Source organism: Aythya fuligula, chromosome 11 (genome assembly GCF_009819795.1).
Source record: "Aythya fuligula isolate bAytFul2 chromosome 11, bAytFul2.pri, whole genome shotgun sequence".
NCBI lineage: Eukaryota > Metazoa > Chordata > Aves > Anseriformes > Anatidae > Aythya > Aythya fuligula.
The window spans coordinates 17,771,843-17,794,164 of record NC_045569.1 but is presented as its reverse complement, the minus strand read 5'-3'; the positions used below and the strand labels follow the sequence as shown (position 1 = coordinate 17,794,164).

The following is a 22,322-nucleotide window of genomic DNA, read 5'->3' as shown; positions in this document are numbered from 1 at the left end:
CAGAAACCCACTCTGCCATCTTTTTTTAATGTATTAAACGATCAGAAATCTGTGTCTTTTGTGGTGAAACCCCGTCGTCTCAGTATGCCGAGTGCGCAGTGTGCATGTGTCTTTGTTTAATTCAGCACGCTTTCCTCTTTCAGTACTAGAAATAGGACAGTTTGGTTCTTGGGTTCCCACTGCAGCAAAGCGGTGCCTTTCGGGGAGCTCGTGGGGTGTCAGCAGCTGCAGACGAGGCACACTGAGCACCTCGCAGGTACGCATTGAGCATTTTCTGGGCACACGAAGCCTGCTGGCTTTTTACCAGCACCTCTCGCAGCCTGGTGTGCCTCGAGGAAACGATACCCGGGGCAGTGAGTATCTGCAGTGTCAAACTGGCCCTCTGTTGTGTGCGATTCGCGGTTATTTTTTCCTTCCTCCTGAAACATCAGTGTAAAGAATCAGAGGGCTAAAGAAAAAAAAAAATCCACTGGTACTTGTTTAGAAGTATCAAATAACCTCCAGTGTGGGATTTTTATCTCTTTGTGGTAAGAGAGGCAGAGAAAAGACACTTGAAAGCCTACGACAGCATAGCCTGTAGGAGCTTTACAAATTGATTCAGATGTTCCATTCAGAACAGAGATTTGATACAGGGTAATGAAATCAAATGGCTTAAAATAATCTTTTATCGATTTTTATGGAGAGAAATCTATACCTGCAGAATCAAACTGAGCCTATGGTAAAAGCTGCCTTTCAATTTTGCTTCGTTTTCTTCATGCGTGCTTCTAAAAGTGCATTTTTACTGCGCTGTGAATGGCCGCCTCTGCTTCCCTTTAATTTTACCGAAGTCTGCAGTTGAGAAATGCCCGCTGAAACGTTAGCAGCATAAAAACATACCGCTAATATACTTGGGTATGTGTGTACAGTTCTGGAAAGATGATTTCTATGCTGTTCTGCCGTGCCGCCTGGCTTCTGTGTGGCGGGGGTTGGTGGCCAGGCTCCTGCCCGCGATGGAGCGGGTCCCGGGGGCCGTGGGCACAGCGGGACCAGGGGCGCAGCGGGGCCGTGCCTCGTGATGCTGCTCCAGGCTCATAAACACACGTCACGCGGCTGCGCGGCCCTGCAGAGCCAGGGATAGACAGCGAGAGCATTACCCTGATTGGATTTCCCCGCCGCGCTGGTGCTGATTTGAATGTTTGGGAGTGAGTGGTGAATGAAACGACAGAAGGCGGCTCTTTTGTTTTGTTTTGTTTTTTCTTCTTTTTTTTATTTTTTTTTCTTTTTCCTTTTTCAGCTGCTGGATTTAGGATGCACAAAGGGGCGCACAACCTATACAGAAAGTTCTTTAAACGCGTCTGCCCGCATTGCAGCCTGCTTTGCTTTCTTGGCAAAAATATGTTAACAGGAGCAAGCACTGTGCACTTACTGCCATGTAAGAGAACATAAAGGTACAGATAGAACAATGAAAGTACGTGAGATTTTATAAAACCTAGTGCTGTACTTTTTTTTTTAAATATAGCCAGTGGAGGTTTTTAATAAAAATGGGTTTTGGGGCTTTGTTCCTTACGCCAATGCACCAATGTTGGTGCATTGTTCCTTACGCCCATAGTGTATCCCATAGAAGCCGCAGCACTCTGGATGGGAGATTGTTTGGAAGAGCCTGCCAGCCCTTTATTGTGAATGATTAGACTTCAAAAGCATTTAGCTCTAAATGTAATTATAGCTCAATTTCTCTTGTGTTGAGTCCTTTGATTTACGGTGCGCACATTATAAATGAGTAGGGTACTGCCCGTAAAACAATATATGCTGCAGTAGTTCACTAAGAACATAACTTAGACCATGAGATCAGACATCCAACTGAATACTTCTTAGTTGTACTCTTCATCTTGAGATATTAGAGCTCAGCAATCCTTTAGTTTGCTGGATGTGTGTCAACACTGCTAATTTATCGCGCTAGCCATGATCTAAACCAGCAGAAGCTTGATGAGCTGCATGAACTTCAGAGCTTCTGGTTATTGGTAGGGTTGCCAGTAGGACTGCATTTGGGAGGTACCGAGCTCATGGTAATACTTTATTAGTGGTTTGCAGGGAATAACTGATGAGATAGCATTTTTTGGAGTCTGAAGGAGGAGGCTGGAGAAGTTATTTAAGAGCTACAGGCAGAGGCTGCAGAGGATAATTTGACCAACAGGGGAGCAGGAAAAAAAACCTGATGGTACAGCGAAGAGGGTGCTGTCTGCATCTGTCTGGAGAAGAGAGATACAAGCAAAGCTATATGCTGCCGTGCTGCAAGAGAGGAAATCTGAGGGAATGAGAAGCTGGCCAAGGGGCTTGTGGGCTTGTAGAGTCTCTTTTAAGTTTAGTTTGGCAGATTTCAAACTACGTTTAAACAGATTTTGGTTTCCAGAGACATTGCTATTAAGTTATTTGTGCTGAGCCTTTTTTTTTGGTTGTTGTTAACTATTGTACTGAGAACCACAAAATGCTCTAAATCATCTTTTCTCAGAGGTACTTAATGCACAGGAACACATTGACCTGGTAATGTCATTCTCTGAATGATAATTTGTAAAGCCAGATACATTTCTTAATCTTAAAAAAGACAATTTGGAGAAATCTCCCCAGTTCGGATTCAGACAGCGTGGATCATGTCCCAGGCTGTGCAGCCACGGCAGGTCACGTCGTCTCCAGGTTCCTTGGTCGTGCCATGGGTGACGTCCTGTCGCTGCCCCAGCACGGTGTTGAGGCAGGAGGCACACAGCTCCACTGCTTAACCGCATGGCTGTCAGCAGCCACGGAAATCCAGCAGTGATTGATGCTGGTTGCATAGCAGATACTGTGATCGGTGGAGTTAGGTGAGGATCACAGGTAAAAAGCTGAGACCAAGAGATGTGTGCCTCAAAGCTGCTGGGCTAGCCCAGACCCACCACACACCTTCTCTCTTTGGCGAGCATGAAAAGCTCAATTAGATTAACCTTGCTTCTCTCAGGTGCCAGATTTGGCAGCAATATCTTGTCTTAAAATCAATTCTAGGCATGATGGAAGGATACATGTACGCAACTGGGCAAGCATTTAGGATCACCCAGGTGGCATCATCTCCATCTGTGATTGAAAAATAAGAATAAAAAGAGGACACAGCAAAGGAAACAGTAGTTGTTTTTATTTTAAAAAAAAAAACCAAACTAAAAATTCGTAAGACCATTTGGCTTACTACTTTTTTGAGGGTTGTTTGTTTGTTTTAAAACAAGGAGCCCTTGAGTCAAAATACCAAAGATAGAAACTTTTGGAAAAGCTTCCTTGTCTGTGTTTTCCTAAAGGAATCTTCAAACTGTTTGACATCCTTTGCACTAACACAGTTTATAATACTCCTGCCAGGCTAAATCTTGCAGGTAAGTGACCCAGTGCTGACAGGTACTCATCTATCATGTACCTTGGTTAGGTCATTGGGTCAGTACTGTTTGGTCTGAGAAGCCTTGCTTACTTCCATGTGAAGTTTCATATTACAGAGATATTTCAGACTAGGTCCGTTGTTAGAGTGGAAATATTTATTTCTTTGTGGTTACTGATATATCCACTGATTTTTTTCTTTCTTTTTTTTTTTTTTTTCTTTTTCCTTTTGCAATTATCCCCAAGAAGGCTGATTTCTATACATTCACTTTTTAAAAAGATATCTGGCTTCTGCCTTGTCTTTTCTCTGTTACGTGCTAACAGCCGGGCAAGTAAATGTTTGAATGCCAGGTCATCTGAATAGCCTTGTGTAATCCTGTACTGAAGTCTGTGTTTCAGGGCTTGTTACATTTTTAAAGCAAGTCATTGTGGTCGTGTAGGGTCAGGGGCTTTTGTATATCAAGACAATCAGTTTCTTCTATTTCTAAATCTTTTGCTGTAACCTTGAGTAACTCTCCTTCTTCTACTACATCTATTTTTTCCCACTTAAAATGGACATAAAAACGACCACTCAATTAGATGACATGCTTTGTAAAGCGTTCTGAGAACTGCTGGTTAAAAAGCACTGTATGAACGTGAAGTATATATTTTTCTGTTATTAAGCCTTCATGAAGTTTAATTTGTAGGAACCAAGGCCAAGAAGCTGATGGGAGTAGGAGCAAGCTCTTTAAAACCTGTAAAAGGGAGGCAGAAGGTTTGTCAAATGAACTGTTGGTTCAAAAGAACTTCCCAGGAAAGGTCTGAATGGATTAAAAGTTTTCTTTGTGGAGAGGGACATGATGTGGGGAGTAGGGAGGAACTAGTCATTTTGGAGATACTCCTATAGCAGCTAATCCTCCAGCGCCAGTGTGGCCACCAGCAGATACTGCATCCTTAGAGATGATCCCTGAGGAGCTGCTTTACTTTCTGTCATCACTTTAACAAGCCATGGTGAGTAAATAAAGTGCATCAAATGAATCTGAGACATATTTAAGCTGAAGTACATATTAAGGGTAGTAGCTAAGCCAACCCTTTTACTTTTTCCCCATGTCATTTCTAATTCTTAAAAACAAACCATAAAAAACCCTTGAACTTTGTGCAAAAATCTGGTGCTCTGTAATTTGCAATTTAAATGATACTTCTCCGTACTTGACTGCAGACAAAATGAGCTTTTCTGTTCCCATCCAATTTAATGCTTTTAGTTTTGAAGGGGGGACAAATCCTAGAATAATGATTGTTTTTCCTCTTCTCTGTTTCTTTTTTCTTAGCCATCAACAAGCAGGATCTGCCATAATTTGGTGGTTCCCTTTTGTTGTTTTTCATTGAAGGCTCAGACCTGCTAATTTGAATTTGCGTGTTTTTTAATCAGTGTGTTTTCAAATAATATTTGGAGGCTAACGTTTGCATAATTATAGCAAACTTTTTTTATTAATGCATATGGAAGTTTATGTTCGCATAACTGCAGAGGAGGCAAGGCCTTCAATGGCTGGAATAGAGACAGATCCATTTGTTGCTTCATTTTGCAGTCATACACATGGGGAGAGCACTGTCATTTCTAATGATGGAATTGGAAAGCATTTCTCAAATTGAGCCTGCTCTGATGGCAGCGTTACATGGTCCCAGTATGGCTGGCCAAAACCAGTCCCTGAGCTCCTTTTATAGTCATAAGTATCTGGAACCGAGGTGACAGATAACTCTTTGTCACAGCATTTCTCAGCGTCAACACTAGATGCTGCTGGGGATGACACGATATTGATAACTCTGGAATAGCCAGAAACATTTTTTTCTCAGTCTACTTTGCATTTTGTAAGTGTACATCTGGAGAACTTGGTGACCTGCATGGCTGACAGGTTCAAAACATCAGTAAGTAGAAGGAAAACGATGCACTTCCGAATAGTATAAAGACAGCACACCATGTGGGCTCCTGAAAATGAAAACAGCAGTGCTTTTACCCATTTAACCTCTACGACCAGATGTAACTGCAGTTACTGCAGTTACGATTTAATTTAATAAGTTACTGTGTAGATGGTGAGAAGTTACGATGACCCATAGCTGGAAGAAAATGTAATTGTGGTCTTGTCTACTGCAGCATCCCTGAGAAATTAAACTTAGAATTCATGAAATTAGCTTTTTCTCTATAGGTGTTTGTAGGTGTCCTATAAACCTAATACTTTCTAGGGCAAATAGAGTTGTGTGAAGTCTTCACAGCCTGTCTGAAATATCTGCATGAAATTATAAATTATGTTGTAGCTGAATTGCAAGTTTGTTTTGGGAAGGGTAAAATATTGCTGCTTCTATACCTCATACTAATCCTATGCAAAATAAATGAAATGCATGGTGGAACTTAAAAGAGTTTTAAAAACTCTAGTAAGGGGTCAGTTAAATTGTAGAAGGATTTGTATTTTAGTTACTGCAACATAACCCTTTTTAATGGAGTGTGTATGTAGAACCTGTGTTTAAAAGAAAAAAAAAAAAAAAAAAAAAACAACAAAAGATAAGCTTTGCTGTATTTAGTTTTTCAGACCTTTTTTTCCTTAAAAAAAAAAAAGTTTCTCCATAATTATGATTTAAAAAAAAATACATATTTAAATCACTCACTCTAAGTGAGGTGAACTTCAGCTTCTTGTGATGAATTTAGATTGCTTTTCTTCTTGAAATGTATGAAGAATTTTTAATAGCTTTTTGGAGGTTTGTCTTGTGTTACAGACACGCACAGTCATGGAAAAGAAACCAGCAGCATTACTGTGTAGATGGTGAGAAGCACAGATTGCCTTTACCTTTTGAATGTCTGACTCACCAGAGTTGTCTGTCAATCTTCACTGCTTTATTGCAGGGGAAAAAAAAAAGAAAGTTGAATAAACTGGAAATAATTACTAAAGTACTGCTGATTGCGGGTGCGCAGAGCAGCTTTGCAGTCTACCTACAGCAGCGACAGTGATGCTGGGATGAAAGGGCAGGAGGGAAGAGGGGTGCTGCCCCTGGCTGCCTGTGCTGAGCTCCGGCTCAGGCAGCTCAGCGAGCCTGGGCCCTCCTCAGGCTGATGACTTCAGCCCCAGCGCTTGGTTTCAGGTTGGCTTAATTGTTTGCAAAACACGTTTGGGGGTTCTCCCCGTGCTGGTACTTGTTCTGAGCACATAGAAAATGCAAACAAACCAGACACTGAGCTCTGTGTGGGTTTATGGTGATGTTTCTTTACGAGTTCCTGTGTCTGGAAGTGTGATGTGTTAGGCTGCTCTGCTCAGCTATTAAAACAGCACTTGTTTGCACTTAACCAAAATACATCTTTGTTGACTTACGCCGTTTTTTGTTTTTGAAATCTAGCTCTGCCTTGTACGATGATTTTGGTGATTTCTCTCTTGGCTAGAACAAATACCAAGGAAAAATGTATTTTGCTGGAGGAAAATTTTCACAGTTCAGTTAGACATATTTGACCACACTGGCCACTGCTTTCCTGGTGATACTTTTGGTTAGTAGGAATGGAGGCTTAATCTTTTTAAGCACAGTTCAGATCTTACCACATTTTGGTGTGTGGAAAATGTAGATTCCCAGATAAATTATCCTGAACTTGAATATGGTCTGACTGCTCAACACTTTGGGGTTTTTGTGGAAATCACCTCAGTCTCCACGTGGAGGCTAGGACATGAAACAATTGCACAGAAAGATAAATATTTCTTTGCTTCCTTTCTCCTTCGGTGCTGGGCACGTAGTCTGTCTGCCTGCCTGCTCTTAGTGCTTGGTGTGGTGGCTACTGTTGGGAGCTCTCTTCTGACTGCAAAGCTGAATCGAAAGAGCTGTGGGTTTGTTGATTTTTGTGTTTTATTATAGCTCAAATAACCATAATGAATCTAACTCCTTGAGAGCTGAACCCAAACTCAGCCACCAGAACCTATTTTGAATTTGAAAAATCTTATCCTCCGTCTTTTGTCTGTCAGTAGTGGGGGTTCCTCACAGCAGAGCGGGCCGAGGGGAGGCCTCATGGCGGCCTGCAGCTCCCTCACGACGGGGGCGGAGGGGCAGGCGCTGAGCTCTGCTCTCTGGGGACAGTGACAGGACCTGAGGGGACGGCATGGAGCTGGGACAGGGGAGGGTCAGGAAAAGGTTTTGCACCCAGCAGGCCCTGGAACAGGCGCTCAGGGAAGTGGTCGTGGCCCCAAGCCTGCTTGAGTTGAAGAGGTGTTTGGCCAACGTTCTCTGACAGGGTTTGATTTTTGGGTGGGCCTGTGTGGAGCCAGGAGTTGGACTCAGTGATCCTTGGGCATCCCTTCAAACTCGAAGTAATCTATGATTCTATGATTTGTATGCAAATTTATTTATATCAGATATACAATATAAATGTATATAATACACAATATGGATCTGCAAATTAGAAACAATTTCTGTGCCCCACAGGTGCGTGGCACGTGTTAAAAATCTGTGAATTCTGAGGTACTTTTAGCATGGTAAAGGCTGACACTCCGCTCTACGATTTCTGAACCAGTGAAGTGGTTTTGGTTAAAAGATGCTGATGATACATGATCGCATGATTCTTGGATAGATCTTGAGACTTCCGTATGGATTAGATTCCTATGGGTTGTGAGTGTCACCCAGCCTTCTTTTGTATGAAATCCTTTTGTCTTACGGTACTGCATTTCAGTACCTGATACAGTCTCTTCTCCTCCGCCCCTCTGGGTTTCAGAGTGTGCCAGTGCTACTGAGCCTAGGGTAGTCTCTGTAGGATTTTGGATCAAGTTCTAGCTTTTGTTCCTCCTACTTCTGAGAGGGCAGTGAGCAGTCTGCTGGACTTCATGTCAGTGGCGTGGATTTGCCGGGTGCTTGAGGTGTGTCTGTAATGTTGAGGGCCCCACTCAGCTGAGCGGTGAGGTGTTCCTGCTCGCAGTCAAACCAAGGCAAAAAGGTAAGTGCGCAGCTGCACGGGCCGGGCTGTGGCTGGGTCTGTGCTGCAGATGATGTATCAGTAGCATTGATACACAATCCGGTGCCAGTTAGGCATGTAATTGCACAGAAATGGCCTCTAATACCAGTTTCAAGAAGAGCTGCCAAAACCACAGAGCTCAAGGCCTCTCCCTCTGAGTTCGGCCAATACTGGAACGAAACAGCCCCCAGTTTGTTCCTCCGGGACACAGGCCTGCCTTGTTAGGAAATCGGTGAAGTTTGGGAACCCACAATACCTCACATAGCTCTGTGTACAGTAACGGAGAGTGGAAATAGGGCCATAGGCATGAGCAACCAGACGAGTTATAAATATAGACTACTCTCTCAATTCCAGTTTCGTTAGTCATGGGAGGACAGTGAGAGTTTTATAAACTTATAAGGAATATACAAACAGTTCTGAATTTAAAATAACTCTGTATAATTTTTTTAGTGTGTGAAAAGAGTATTCTTTTTTGAGACCATCCATGTAAGTATCTGCTATACGCAGTGTGTAAGGATCTGTGTATTTATATGTTCATGTGAATGTGACTTGAGACTGCAAAAAAAGGTACAAGAGTGGAAAAGTGTAGCTCAGATGTGCCAAACTCTAGCTGAAACATAGTGGGAAGCAACGTGCTTCCCACTTTTTGCCAGTATCAAAAACATGAATTGTCCTTTTTTTTTTTTTTTTTTTTTTTTTTTTTTAATATATGTGTATATTTATATATCTATGCCTTCTCTGGCTTTACTGCAGCCAGGGCAGCATCGCTGAGCTGGCTTTGCTGCAGCCCAGACTCCCTGTCACATACTGCGATACAGCTCACCTTGACTGTCCTTTGTATAAATAAATAAACAAAACTGTCTGGTAGTCCCTAATCTGATCACAAATCCTTACTGCAGGAAAGGATTTAGAAAGTCAGAGGCAATGTCATTTTTTTTTTCCAGTCATATGAGCAGGAATTCCTCAAAAGCATGTGCTTGTAAGTATGCACGGACAGCTCGTGCATCCAAGTATTAACTGTACTCGCCTACATGGACAGCAGTGGCTCGTGTACCCTTTGTTGTGAGTGTTTTACGTGTGTTTGTAGTTTCTGGGAGACAGCAGTAGAGCACAGTTTCCTTGTTCAGTTTATTTTATAGGTGTGTTGGAAGAACTGGTAACAGAGGATGTTTTTCAAGATAGTGAACTAAGTGCAGCCTGGATGAGGCGTGTCCTCTTAGGTTAGAAGAAAACACTGAGGAAGCCTGTGTGCTTCCCATCAGTGACCCAAAGGGAGGGGTGATAGTTGTTTTTTTTGTTTGTTTGTTTGTTTGTTTTTTTGAGTGTTTTTTAATTTCTAGTGTTTCAGAACTGCAGCAGTTCACTTAGGCACATCATGGCAGTGTCCAGCATCTCCTTGGATCTGGAACATCCCCACACTTCTCAAAGCAGGCACTGCTGCCAGGCTCAGCCCTTTTCTAGCAACAGGCTAGTAACCTTTGCAAAAGCAAAAAACAGCTACTATGGAATGGCAACAACAAAGTGTTGGGATTGTGTTCTGATGCATCCATCCCGATCTGTAGATGTCATGCTTAAAGATGTGGACTCCAGAATGACAGTGTGGGTTTTTTTGTGTGTTTTTGTTTGTTTGTTTGTTTCAGAAGATGTTCACACATCAGTTTTGCGGGATTTTTATCACTTCAAACAGGGAACTGAGCTTTGAGTGGAATACCAACACAAGGAGTGAATTCAGTGGGGCTCAGCAGTGCTGCTGTGAAAGCTGTGGTTCACCTGTCTTGCACACTTCAGAGTGGGTCCTCTGGCCATTTAGTGTCAGGGGTGAAAACGTTAATAACCTGAGAGGCAGCTGTTGCAGCAGTTTTCTTTGGAGATTGAACTGTGTAGGACAGAGTTAAAAGTTCACATTCGGACAATTCAGGATGACTTACAAACTGTGGAAGCGTTTTGCATCAAGTCTGAAAAGACACTCAACATTTACCCTTTTAAGGGTAAATTAAGAGACTGGTTGATGCAGGATCTCCCAGTCTGCCTTTGGGTCTTGCGAAGTCTGGAACATTGTGTATTCTGTCTGTGTTGATAATAGAGGAGAGATTTAGAATGAAAATTATTTCATGATTATTAACACCAAGAGAAGTGCTCACCCTTGGTTTGTTGTGGATCTCAAGAATATAACCTTAATTTCCTGACAGATTTGCCTACACACTCTTGTATTTCACGAAATTGCAGAGGGCAATATTTTGTCTATGATTTTAAACATAATTGGTTTTAATATTGTTTGAAGTCATGTGATCTTGGTAGAATGACTTCTCTTCCAGTGTGCAGATACCTGAAGTGATGGTGCACTCGCAGACTTACCAGTCTGTAATTTAATACAACTGTACTCAGGTGTCTTGGGGGCAACTTTCCGAATCATTGGTATTCTTGCATCTTGTTTTGCACTTTAATTGTAGTAGCTCTCTTTTCTCAGATTCCTCAGCTTTTCACAGATCTTAATCCTGTTCATATTAGGTCATCTCACTAGCAGGTGAACTGCTTGAAAACATGGCTCTCCAGCAGGCCCTAAGTGATTCAAGCGTTCTTTTTGGACTCTTTCCTTTGAGTTCTAATCATTCCCAATGAAACTGGTTTCATTATTTATTGTTAACACAGGTATCCTAGTTGTAGATGAGCAAAAACTTTCTAAATATTCTATCTGACTCTTTGTTATGAACATTAGTTTTTACTGAAGCCTTTTTTTTCTTCTTTTTTTTTTTTTTTTTTTTTTTTTTCAAATTACAGGATAATTAGCCTTCAATTGGAGTGTTACGTGCGCATTTAAAACTAACATTATGTTTCATTGTTTATGACAGAATGGTTAAGCCTGTTGATGGGCTTAATGCATAAATGTGAAGGACATTCCTGAAACGTAGCAGGAGTTGAATCCTTTGGAACTGGTGACTTTTTCTGTCCAAGAATAAACTGCCATTATCCATCAACATTAAGAGAGCTACATAATTTAGGCCAGTGTGATAATGTTATCAAACTGTCTTCTTCCTTTAGAATAAATCTGGAATGTGAATAGGATTCTTCTCCAGCTGGGATTTTGCCAGGAGATGGCTGACCAGCACTCCTTGCTTGCAGTATATTAATTAAATCATGTAAAACTTATTGCCTTACACTTGCAGAATTTGGAAGGCAGGCAGATTAAATCTTACTTTAAGCAACAGCGGGGGGCGTAGGGGGGTAGGCATCGCTGCCAATATATTACATGTAATCTTGATTGGAAAGAAAAATAACTTGATTCAGAGCTGTACCGTGGCAGCCCTTTGCTTTACGCCTGTGCTAGGGAAGAGTTCAGGGATTTTGGTTGTCCCTCCAGAAGCATTAGCGAGTTTGTGCAGCGAGTGCTGGGTGATGGGAGCAGCCCCGCGTTCCTGCAGGCCGTGCTTCCATCCCTGGTGGCGTTGGAGTTATTGCTCCGATCTGTGTTTGCTCAGTGGGAGATTTTTTGCTCTTTGTAGAGGAAATTTCTGTTTCTAGAACAGCGCAGCACTGATAATAATTTTTTCCCCAACCAATCTGCTTACTTTGTGTCAAAGATAGAGTAAAACTGGCCCGGACGCCTAATAGCTGCTTGTGTATACGCCTCGGTTGTGTTTATGTGCTGAATTCATACTGGCGTGGAAAGGACAAAATGGACTTGTTTTTTTTCCTCTTTCGCTCAAGTGCCAGCTGCAATGATGCCAGTCTGAGTAGCGCTGGGCAACATAAACTGTTTTGAAAGAGAATGCAATTCGTGCTGCCTGTTTTTGTCAATAAGCCGTGTTTATTTGCACCTTCCTGGGCACTAGTATTACGCACTTCGGAGCAAATGGAGTAACTGTACTACATATTGGTTCCTGTTTACTGTGGTCTAAGGTAGTTGTTTTCACTCAGCGCTTCCCTTTGCTCTAATTTCTGTGAGGTGTGAGTAGCTGTAACGCCACGGGAGCTTTTAACAGGGCTGACTGCTTCCCTTGCAGAAAACCCGAAGGGATGGTAGGTTTTGCAATGCCAAGCAGTGTCCCTGAGTCCTCTAGTCGCTGTAAGTAAAACAGATTTAGCACACGTTGTTATTTATCACAACTGGGAAGCCTAGAAGCTGTTTTGAGGCAACTTGTAGGGTGAAGAATGCATGATAGATAGCAGAAAGGTAGGGAGGGGGCCCTCAAACTCCGGCGTATCCAACTGAAATGTGCTTTGCATTATTTGCGCTGTTGTTTTTAATGGGCTGTTGTGTTCTTTTCAGCTGGGAAGGAGAGCAGCAGATACGTTGTGCTGGGAGGAGGTTACAAACCATGCCATGGGCCTCTGGTTCCTTGAGGGTGTGCTTTCCTGATGCCTGTGCTAGCCTAAACTGTTCTGTTTACTACAGCTGTTCCAAGGGAGGGAGAACTGTAAAGTTGATGGAAAAAAAATGACAAAACTGTCAGGCATTGAATGCTTCACCACAACAATGCGTTCTAGCAAAGCGTTCATTACAGTGAATAATCAATGTCCTCTTTTCTTTGTGCCTCGCCTCATCTGGTGGCCTCTGAGAGTTTCCAGGTGCTGGGTGGAGCTGGGCTGCCTTCTTCTCGCCTGTCCCCACTGCGTTCTTCTGCCTCCTTGCAGCTGATGTCCAGCTGGGTACTATGCAGGCTTCTAGTGTGCTGTTGGTTTTTGGCCACAAAATCCCAAGGAAGGGGATGTAAGAGTAGATTCTTCACCATAGAACAACTTCAGACTAATTTCAAGATCCACATAAAAACGGGCTGGTAGCAAGAAGGGTGTAAACAGGGAAACACGGCTCTAGTGAAATGATCTGAAGTCCGACACAGCCTGCAGGCTGTCAGCTTAATGCCATTGTCTTGCCTCTTGGTGAAAGTTTGTGTAGACCCAGCCAAACATTTTACTGATGGGCATGATTGTATGCCTACTGGAAGGTTACAGGGAAAGAAACCGATCACTTTCAATTCATAGTATCAGTGCTGTGTTAAAGTGGACCTTTAAATGGGATCTGCTGGGTAATTTCAAAATCTGCCACATCTTCTGTCTTAACTGCAGGAAAGTAAGGAAGCTTTTTGATATGGCAGAGTGGGTTTTCTGTTTTTTGTTTCCCCTTCAGGATTTTGGCCAAAGATGAGATACCAATTTTAAGACTGAAGGAGAAAACTGGGGGAAGAAATACACCATTGTTAATGTGTCTCTAATTCCTGTTTCTATAGCAGTATGAAGATTTCGCACAAGTGATCAAAATAAGCGGCTTCTTCAGTTCTTTGGAGATGACTTGTACCCATATTTCTGTGATCAGAACACGTTACTGCATGTATTTCATACGTGTTTTTCCTTATTGCAACCTTTATTCTGTAGTTATTTAATTCCAGGCCTGGCCATGAATCACTGGAACTGGATTTTCTGAGTAATGTCTCTCCGGTCTCCATTCTTACGGTATACTGGGCAAAAGAAGCCAGGTCTTGTATAGGCTGCTTGAGCATTAGAAGTCAGCTGTTCGAAAGTCCGTACCAAAGTTTAGACCATTAAAACGCAATATTTTAAAAAATCTGTCATGTAGAGGGATTAACATTCCAAAAATGACCGTTTTTTCTGTCTTTGTGGATAAATTTAGACAGCTAATTTTTTCAGTAGTTGGCTCGGAGAAAATGCTCCCTTCCTCCTCTGGTTTCTGCTCAAAGTGAGGCTTTTCTCCTTGTCTTTCAGAAATGGTATTATATGTGAAAGATGCTGTAAAAAAGAAGAAAAAAATATATTAAAAAAGGAAGGATTGAATATCGTTTTACAAGGAGAGAAAGAATCTTTTTTTAAAAAAATATTTATCCCACACTTGGCAACCTTCTGCTTGCCCGCATGTGACTGGCCCGGTGCCATCCTTGGCAGAGGCGGATGCCTCGGCCTGCCAGAAGTCTTCCTCTTCTGGCTGCACTCTCCCTCCCCGTGACTGATTGTTTGTTCACCTGATTTTTCTGTTTCAGCGCTGCTGAAGTCATGGCGTCTTGGAGATAAGAGCACTTTGTCTGTCCAAACTGTACAATAGCCGTGATGTCACCGCGGAGTGCTTTCAGAGGGCTCGAGCTCTGTGCACGCTTCAAACGGCGCTGAGATATTAAATGTCAGAAAAACTTACTACCACCTCCTTAGTGTTGGAGTGTTCCAAAAGGAACTGCCGTAAATACAAAGAGATGATTTGTTCCTTGCTTTTGGAGAATTGTGTGTGAGGGTTTCTCAAGCTTGCTTCGTGTTTGCAAGTTCAGTTCAGCATCTTGGGGATTTTAATTGAGAATGATGAGTCTCTGAGTCAGATTCTCTTGGAAGTCTTCTTGCTCGTTTGTAAGATCATTGCATTTAGTTTTAAATCTCTCTCTTCTGTGTGGCAGGTCTGCATCTGAGCTGCTCAGTAAGCAGGTATCTTGAAATATTTTGCATTTGTTATGAGTGATTATAGTATCTTAATAGTATTTGGAAAATCTCCTGAATTTTGTTGACAAGGAAAACTTTCCTTGTGAAGAAATCAGAGAGGAGATGAAGCACAGAAGGTCAAAGACACTACTGCTGTTACTTTTGCTCCAGTGAATTTGATTTGTGGCTACCAGTATTCTTGTTGTGTCATTCCTTGAACTTGATGATTGTTCAGTATTTTCACTCCCAAACGTAAATAATTGGGCTCTTTGGTCTGCTCAAGCCTCCTTCATCTCTTCAGTAAGATCATGAAGCTGCGTAAGGGTCTGCTCTTCTCTAGGTCTTGCTTTGACTTCCTTCTTCCATGGCTGCACTCCAAGGTCTCTGAAATTTTCCATTATCTCGGTAGCTCCACGTGATGACAATTCAGTATTTCTTGCCCTTGTGGTTGTCAGCAAGGATTTCCGCCCCCCCTTGTATACAGTCATCAGCCTTCACGATTCAAGGCACTGTTGTACCTAGCTTATAAATTCCATCCCGAAATGTCAACCCACCCTTTGCTTATGTTTGTCTCTAATGTTCTTGCAGACTGAAGTCAACAAGTATTCAAGCATAATGCAGTTGGTTGGGTTTTTTGCAGAAGTGTTTTGGAACCTGCGTTTGAGATGTTTGGGTACAGATGCAGCAGCCCAAGGAGCACGATTTGCGTGGGTGGGGGAGAAGGCTGGATGGGGCTGGGTTGTAGGACCAGCTGCTGATATTTAGTAAGGCTTTTTAACAGGGGTAACTTGGGGAGCTGGCGGTTAAGGCAGATAAGAGTTTTTGTTGTTCATAACATATCTTACACACACAAGCTCTTGTTATGGCTCTTCAAAGAAACAGGATACCCGTATTGTCTCCAGGCTGAATGCTTTGCCAACGTTAGCAAGAACGGGACTGAGAGAAAAATGAGGTTGCTGAGCTTTTAAAAAATTATCTTTAAAATGTTTTCAAGAGTTCTTGTTAAAATGGCTGTGATTAAAATATTACTGTAGTTTGGAAAATCTAGTTCACTGATTACCTTTTTCATATGAACTTGTATATCCTTCTTTGCTTCAATTTATATTTCTGCAGACGACAGTCAGCAGATTTATGAAGAGATGCAGGGAATCCTATTTATATACCAGACTATTCATGAGTTGCAGAGGCATTAAAGCAATATGAAAGTGTTTCCCAAGAATGAAATAAACCCGCTCTTTTCCTACTACATTCATCTGAACACTTAATGCAGCAGCCTTTGTTTTTAGCAAATGTCTGTCCAGATGAAAACAAAAATCATGTAGAGCTTCTCCATAAATCTGGTAATGAACTTTGTGGAGGCATGGGGGTGTGTGTTTTTTCTTAGTAGGGCTTTGAACTGGAAATGTAGCTACCACACTAAATCTGAGTTCTGGCACCCACTCAGAACAGCAGTCCATCTGCTAGCAAGACACGCTGCTTTTTTTTTCCTCTCTTAAATCCCTTAGTAGTTGGCAATGGGAGTAGTACTGTGTACCTTAACGTGCCTGGCTGAGGTGGCAGCTGGGCATGCGTCCCTGCTTTTACACTGGTGAAAGTGACCATCAGTAAAAGATTTTACACCGGTAGCCTTACTTATTTTTGGTCAGATGTAGTAGGTATAATTTTTTCTTCTTAAAGAAGAAAAAAACAACAGCATATTTATGCTGTGCATTATTTAGCAGTAATTTCCTCCTCATTGCTGCTCTGGGTTTTACAAATAACTGGCTCTGCAGAAATCATCTCAGTTTGGCCTCTTTCAGTGCATGCAGTGTTTGTGCTGCCTGTGCTGGTGTCTGCCAGAGCATGGCTAGCAGGATGCACAGCAGCCACCTCCTTGCTCTGTTCCCTTGCTCTCACATCTCCCTTCTCCTTTTCCGCCCCAAAAAGCAAATCAGCAGCTGCGGAGCAGCGGGGGCAGCAGACATGCAGCTGGGTTGCAATGGCAGTACAAGAAAGCTGCGGGATGAAGCGGTGTCTTGCATGAATGTAATGAAACTTCCTCTAAAATGCTACTGCTTTGCTGCTTTTCAGGTTTGTGAGGGTCAGAAAAGAGAAATTGCAGTGCAGGACTTCTGTGGGATTATTCTGCTTCCTTAAAACCTTGTCTTTCCCTGCGGGCTGGGCTCTGTTGCTTCCGTGTTCGCTTTGGGACAGGGACTTCTTCAGTGGTTGTGTGCTTTTTGCTCAGATAGCTCAGTTTCAGTGTCTTGTGGTGCTTTGCTTGGATCGCGCTGGAGTTGTACTACTGAAATTTTGTTTTACGTTGTTATTATTGGTACTGTTTTTTAGCGAAGTTAGAAAGTGGAAAACAGTCACTTAATGCAAACCAGATTTCCTATCTGTGTTTGTTTACAGAGCCTCTGGCACACCACTCGGATGGCTAAAAGGCCATACAACGCTGTAATCAAAATGTTGTTGTTACATAAATATAATGCTGCCACTTCGTTTGATGCAACAATAGTGAGATTGTCTGGTGGCGACTCTGCTCTTTGTTCGTTTCTTCCAAGCCAAAAGGCTTTCATGTAAAATGAATGTCTCAATAAATTTGCACCCCATTTTTTTCCTCCCTTACATATTTTGTTCTCTGAACCTGGAATTTGGGGATAAGGCAGAGTTCTGTTACGCTCTTCAGGGGAAAATAGCAGCTCCCTGATTGCACAGTATTTGATGTGTACCATCTGTACTTTATTAAACCTCATTTTGCATACATAAGCAACATTGGGATGCTACATTGGGGTCAACCTAACCATGTGTGCTGCAGTATAGCAATGCTTTATTGTACAAGTGTAATTAAGTTGTTTAAAGGAAGCTTGCTTTCTTGCCAGTAAAAGACCAATTTGAAGTACGAACGGGAAAGATGAGAAATGCTTAGAAAGACAATAAGTCAGCACTTAAAAAAAACACAACACACACACACACAAACACACACCATAATATTAGGTCTGTGGAATGGGTTACAGTACTTGGTTGTTTCCATTATCTTTATGTTGATCTTGCTTTCAAAAAAAATATTTTTTTGCATTGGTTCATGTTATAAATTTGGTTGTAGAAAAATATATTTTCAGGAAACTGAAACTGGAAAAAAACAAGTTTGTTAATTTTACAGGAATTGGTTCTTTTGCAGAGCTGCTCTGGAGCCAAGGGAATGAAAGCACAGATTTATACAGATCAGAACTTTTCTTTCATACCACTCCCTGTGTTTAACAGCTCTTACTCACGCTACCTTGCCTTCTGTCTTGCAGTGTGCCCCAGCTCATGTGGCAAGCGAGCCTGTACAGACCAAAATGAGTGTTGCCATCCCGAGTGCTTGGGGAGCTGCACAGCGCCTGACAACAACACCGCTTGCGTGGCCTGCCGCAATTACTACTATGAAGGAGTCTGCATGCCCACCTGCCCTCCCAACACCTACAAATTTGAGGGCTGGCGCTGCGTGACTAAGGAGTTTTGCTCCAAAGTCCCTGCCACCGAAACAAGTGAATATGAGAGGTTTGTGATTCACAATGATGAGTGCATGGCAGAGTGCCCCTCTGGATTCATACGCAACGGGAGCCAAAGGTAATGCAGCTTCTGGAAATCTGTTAGCATGCTTGTTTGTTTGTTTGTTTGTTTTCTCCCCTTTTTTCTGCAGCAGCCTTGTGATACAAATTGCATTCAGTAGAAGATATGATTGGAAATTGCATGGCTTCCCAGTAAAGGCTTGCTTAGACACCATTTAAAGGTCTGATTGTCCAATTGTGTGTGGTCCTGTGCATTGTCAGTTCCTACTAATTCTTCTGAAGGACTTGAGGAGATCAGATCAATACAAGTAGACAGTTAAAAAAAAAAAAAAAAAAAAAAAAAAAAGGCAAGCCAAGGAAGACAGGAGTGGTGACCAGCAGATGATCATTATCACACACAGAGCAAATGCTGGGAGTCACCTTGCATCATATATTATTTGCTTTATCTGTACTTGCATTTTAGGCACACGTGTTCCTTAGTATATTTATTTCTATTTCTCTTTTTTTTCACTGTTTCCAGAAGATAACAATGGTGTTTTAACACCTGTGGTTAAGCAAACAGCCTCAGCTGCCTGCTGACCCTTGGAAGCTATAGACCTCAATAAGTAAGGGGAAAGTCAGGGTGCTAAAATTCTTAGTGCTTCAGTACTGTGCTAAAAAGATGTCTTCAAGATCTGAGATGTTGGGCTTTTTGGAGAGTGGTTGTGATGATTCCTGCACTTGCTGTATGTCTATGCCGTTCATCCACTCAGTCAAGTACCAAGGCAGTCTCTGGTTTACGTTTGGATGTAAGCAACTTAACACCGTGTTTGCTCAAATCCCAGTACTCACCTGAGAAATCTTTCACTTGTTATCTACCTGAGTTTGCAGTACCAGCTGTTGGAAGTGCTTACACTGAAGTGCACGGCCATCCTATCTTATCTCAGTGTTGTGCTCAGCTGCAGAGATTGAAAGGAGCTGTAACCCAAGGCCAGTGAGCGTTTTGTTCCCCAGAGGTGGTGTTAACAAATAGTTGCAAATGGAAGGCATTTCCAGCATTCTTTGTACATGTAGCTGAATGCCTCTTGCTTGTGTCTGCAGCTTTTAGTGGTTTGTGGCATGTTACAGTGCAGGATTTTGAAACAGGATCTTACTACTAAGACAAGGAAGCTTCTTTCTTTTATTGTTTGTGCATGAAAAACTGTTGTTATCAATTTACATGTTTCTTTAAGCCTTAGAAGAGAGTGGTTTCAATTTCTTTTAAATATAATAGCGAGTCCATGTTCATCAGTGTTGGAATCAAAAACTTCAGAGCTGGGTTTGTTTTTTTCTTTCATTTTTTCTGTCTAAAGCAATAATATAGAGTAAGTGATAATGAAATATTTATTCTAGCACTTTGATTTGTAAGATAAAAACAAGCTTGAATCAGGAAAGACATTTAGCAGAAGGAGTGATCAGAGGGCAAATTTTGTCCACACATGAAGTGTTTAACTTTGAGAAGAGTATGCCAACAGTGTAACAGCCTTTAAAAAGCTGTTCTAGCCAAAGGCTAGACTAGCCCGAATTCCTGCTCCTTGAATTTGGTCTTTAAGAAGTGCTTATAAATGTCTGTGAATAAAAGAAGTGGCACAAGTAAGCCTGGCAGTCGGATTTCTTTGAGTTGGGGGCAGTACCTGTCTTCATGTTTTCTAGTCATTGGTGGACCTCTTTTAATCTGTGTAATCCATTTTGGATCTGTTTAGGCTTCTCGTCTGCCTCTCCCAATTCTTGTTGCAGTGAGTTACACAAATTAGTTTTGCCTCGCATGAAGATGCATCCCTTTGTTTGTTTAAACTTGCAGCTTTAATACCTCTTATGTTATGAGAAATAGTGACTAACTGGCTGCTCACTTTCTCCACGTCACTCAGGACTGTATGCTCCTGCAGTTGTCTTTTCCAAGTTACAACAGCCAGGAGCATGGAATTCACTAGCACTGATCTTGGATCATTGATACACTGAGTTAAGGGCGCAAAGCCAGAAAATTTCCTAAAATCTGTAACAGTACTTGCATATCTTTGGTTTTTAGCTGGCCTGGTTTTGGAGGTAGAGCCAGAATTAGCACCAGAGTTCACTAGCACTCAGTACTGTCTGGGTGAATTCGAAGGGTGGCCTTTCTCCTTGTAATTGGAGTAAATGCAGTGGCACTGGTTTTTGTTTGTTTGTTTGTTTGTTTTTAACCTGAAGTGCCTTTTGCTCAGAAGGATAACAAAGCCTTTTAGAAACTGGCAGACAGCAGGTACGAGTCCACTTCGCTGTAAACAGGAGGTATAATGTTCCAGCCTCTTTGGAGTCCCCCAGGCATATTACATTTATCTGCAGGCCTCTGCAGAAGTACAGTAACTTTCGTTCTAGCTTAAAGTATTTTCTTAAACTTCAGATGGAACTGTTTTTCAAAACCGAATTCAAAGCAGTCTGAGGACTCAGAGCTGCATGTACTTATTTTCAGTCTCCTTTTCTTTCCTAACAGTATGTTCTGCAGTCCCTGTGAAGGGCCATGCCCCAAAATTTGTGAGGACGGGAAAACGAAGACCATTGACTCTGTCACATCAGCACAAATGTTGCAGGGATGCACGATTCTCAAGGGGAATTTGCTGATTAACATCCGTCGTGGAAGTAAGTGATTGCCCTGTCTTTATGAACCTCTGATAAGGCTGCTTTTAATATTTTCCTTTTGTCAGCATAATGATAGGAACATTAAAAACTCTGAACTCTTTGGTTTCCATCCCATAGCAGTGCTCCTGTTTGGTTTGGCCTATTATAGCACCATTCTCCAACATGCTAATGGAATAGGCAGTCGACTACCAACTATGAAGTAGGGAAAGCTGGCATTTTTTTTATTATTATTATTATTTTTGGAAAGGCAGAGAGCTGAGATTAGGCAGGGAGATGAGCAATAGTCCCCAAGGAATAATAAAGGCCTGCGAAGGTGGAAAAGTGGAAAAGCCTTGCAGCTGGGTAAGTAAACAAGAGTTCTCTGCAAGTAGGGCATGGCCCTGTGAGACAGGGAATAGCCTCAGTTTGTAAAGCAAGGTGTGGTGTCTTGCTAAAACATGTAATCAACGGCTCTGAAAACTTGTATGGAGCCTAGCACGGCGCCTCTGGATGGTTGTTGATGGTGAGCTGGCCATCTGGGCTGCATGTCCTGAACAAGTTCAGATTCAATTTGTCAGGTGATTCATCAGCCAGGGAAGTGTTGACAGTTGATGAGTTTTAAAAACAAATGAAAAGAAAGACCAAACCAACGCAAAAAATGTGAAAAACATTGTTAGTTTTTGTTGGAAATGTATCTCCCTATGGAAGGTGCTTTTTGGTTTCATGAATATGGTTGAAAGACTCAGATACGCATGATTCCCTTCCTCTTGCTGAATAAAAACTGTGGTTTAGAAAGAGCAGTGTGTGGATTATTTCACTCACGGTCCCACTGATGCTAGTGAATTCTTCACTATGAGAGATTTTCAAGTTAGGTGGAGCAAAGTGGGAGAGTTATTTAAGTATTATCTAAGAGCGTTGAAGAGCATTTACTTTGTCCCAGCCCATTTGGTGTAGGAACCAGCCATTGGTATTTGAACTTCCCAGTGATGTGGTAAGACCTCAATTCATGATAGCAGACATACCCCACAGCAGCCTCTCCCATCCTGAGTGCTTCTTAAAAACATCCCCTTACAACTGCAGCGTAACTCAGTAGCATGATGACAGCAGGCAAGGACTACAGACCTTGAACTTGGTGAAGGATGCGGTGTTGCAGACCTAGGAAAGGACGGTACAGGTCCGAGGGAGAGGGCACTACTGCAGAGCAGAGCTTGCTCTGAAGAGGTTTTAACAACTTATTAGAGACAATCACCTTCAGTATGCTGCATGGAAAATGTTCTGTGGCATGAGGACATCCTCATGGTTTTGTGTTTGTTTCATAGAGTTCCCAGTTTTGTAGCCAAAGCTTTCTAGGTCATTGAAATAAGTGCTTTTTGCCACCCCGGAGACCAGTGGCGTACCTCTAGGTCTTTATCTTCAGTCTTACTCTCCGTTTTCCGTTGGAGCTTTCT

General features: G+C 42.2%; 1 protein-coding gene across 2 annotated transcripts in view; it reads left to right on the top strand.

The window, feature by feature from the left end:
• IGF1R (insulin like growth factor 1 receptor) overlaps positions 1–22,322 on the top strand; it is a 168,972-nt gene that overhangs the window by 108,551 nt on the left and 38,099 nt on the right. For both annotated transcript variants that reach the window (XM_032194908.1, XM_032194907.1), the window contains exons 3-4: positions 18,010–18,322; positions 20,750–20,895. In XM_032194908.1, coding sequence (XP_032050799.1) covers positions 18,010–18,322; positions 20,750–20,895 — 459 coding nt within the window. The remainder of the gene's footprint in view (positions 1–18,009; positions 18,323–20,749; positions 20,896–22,322) is intronic.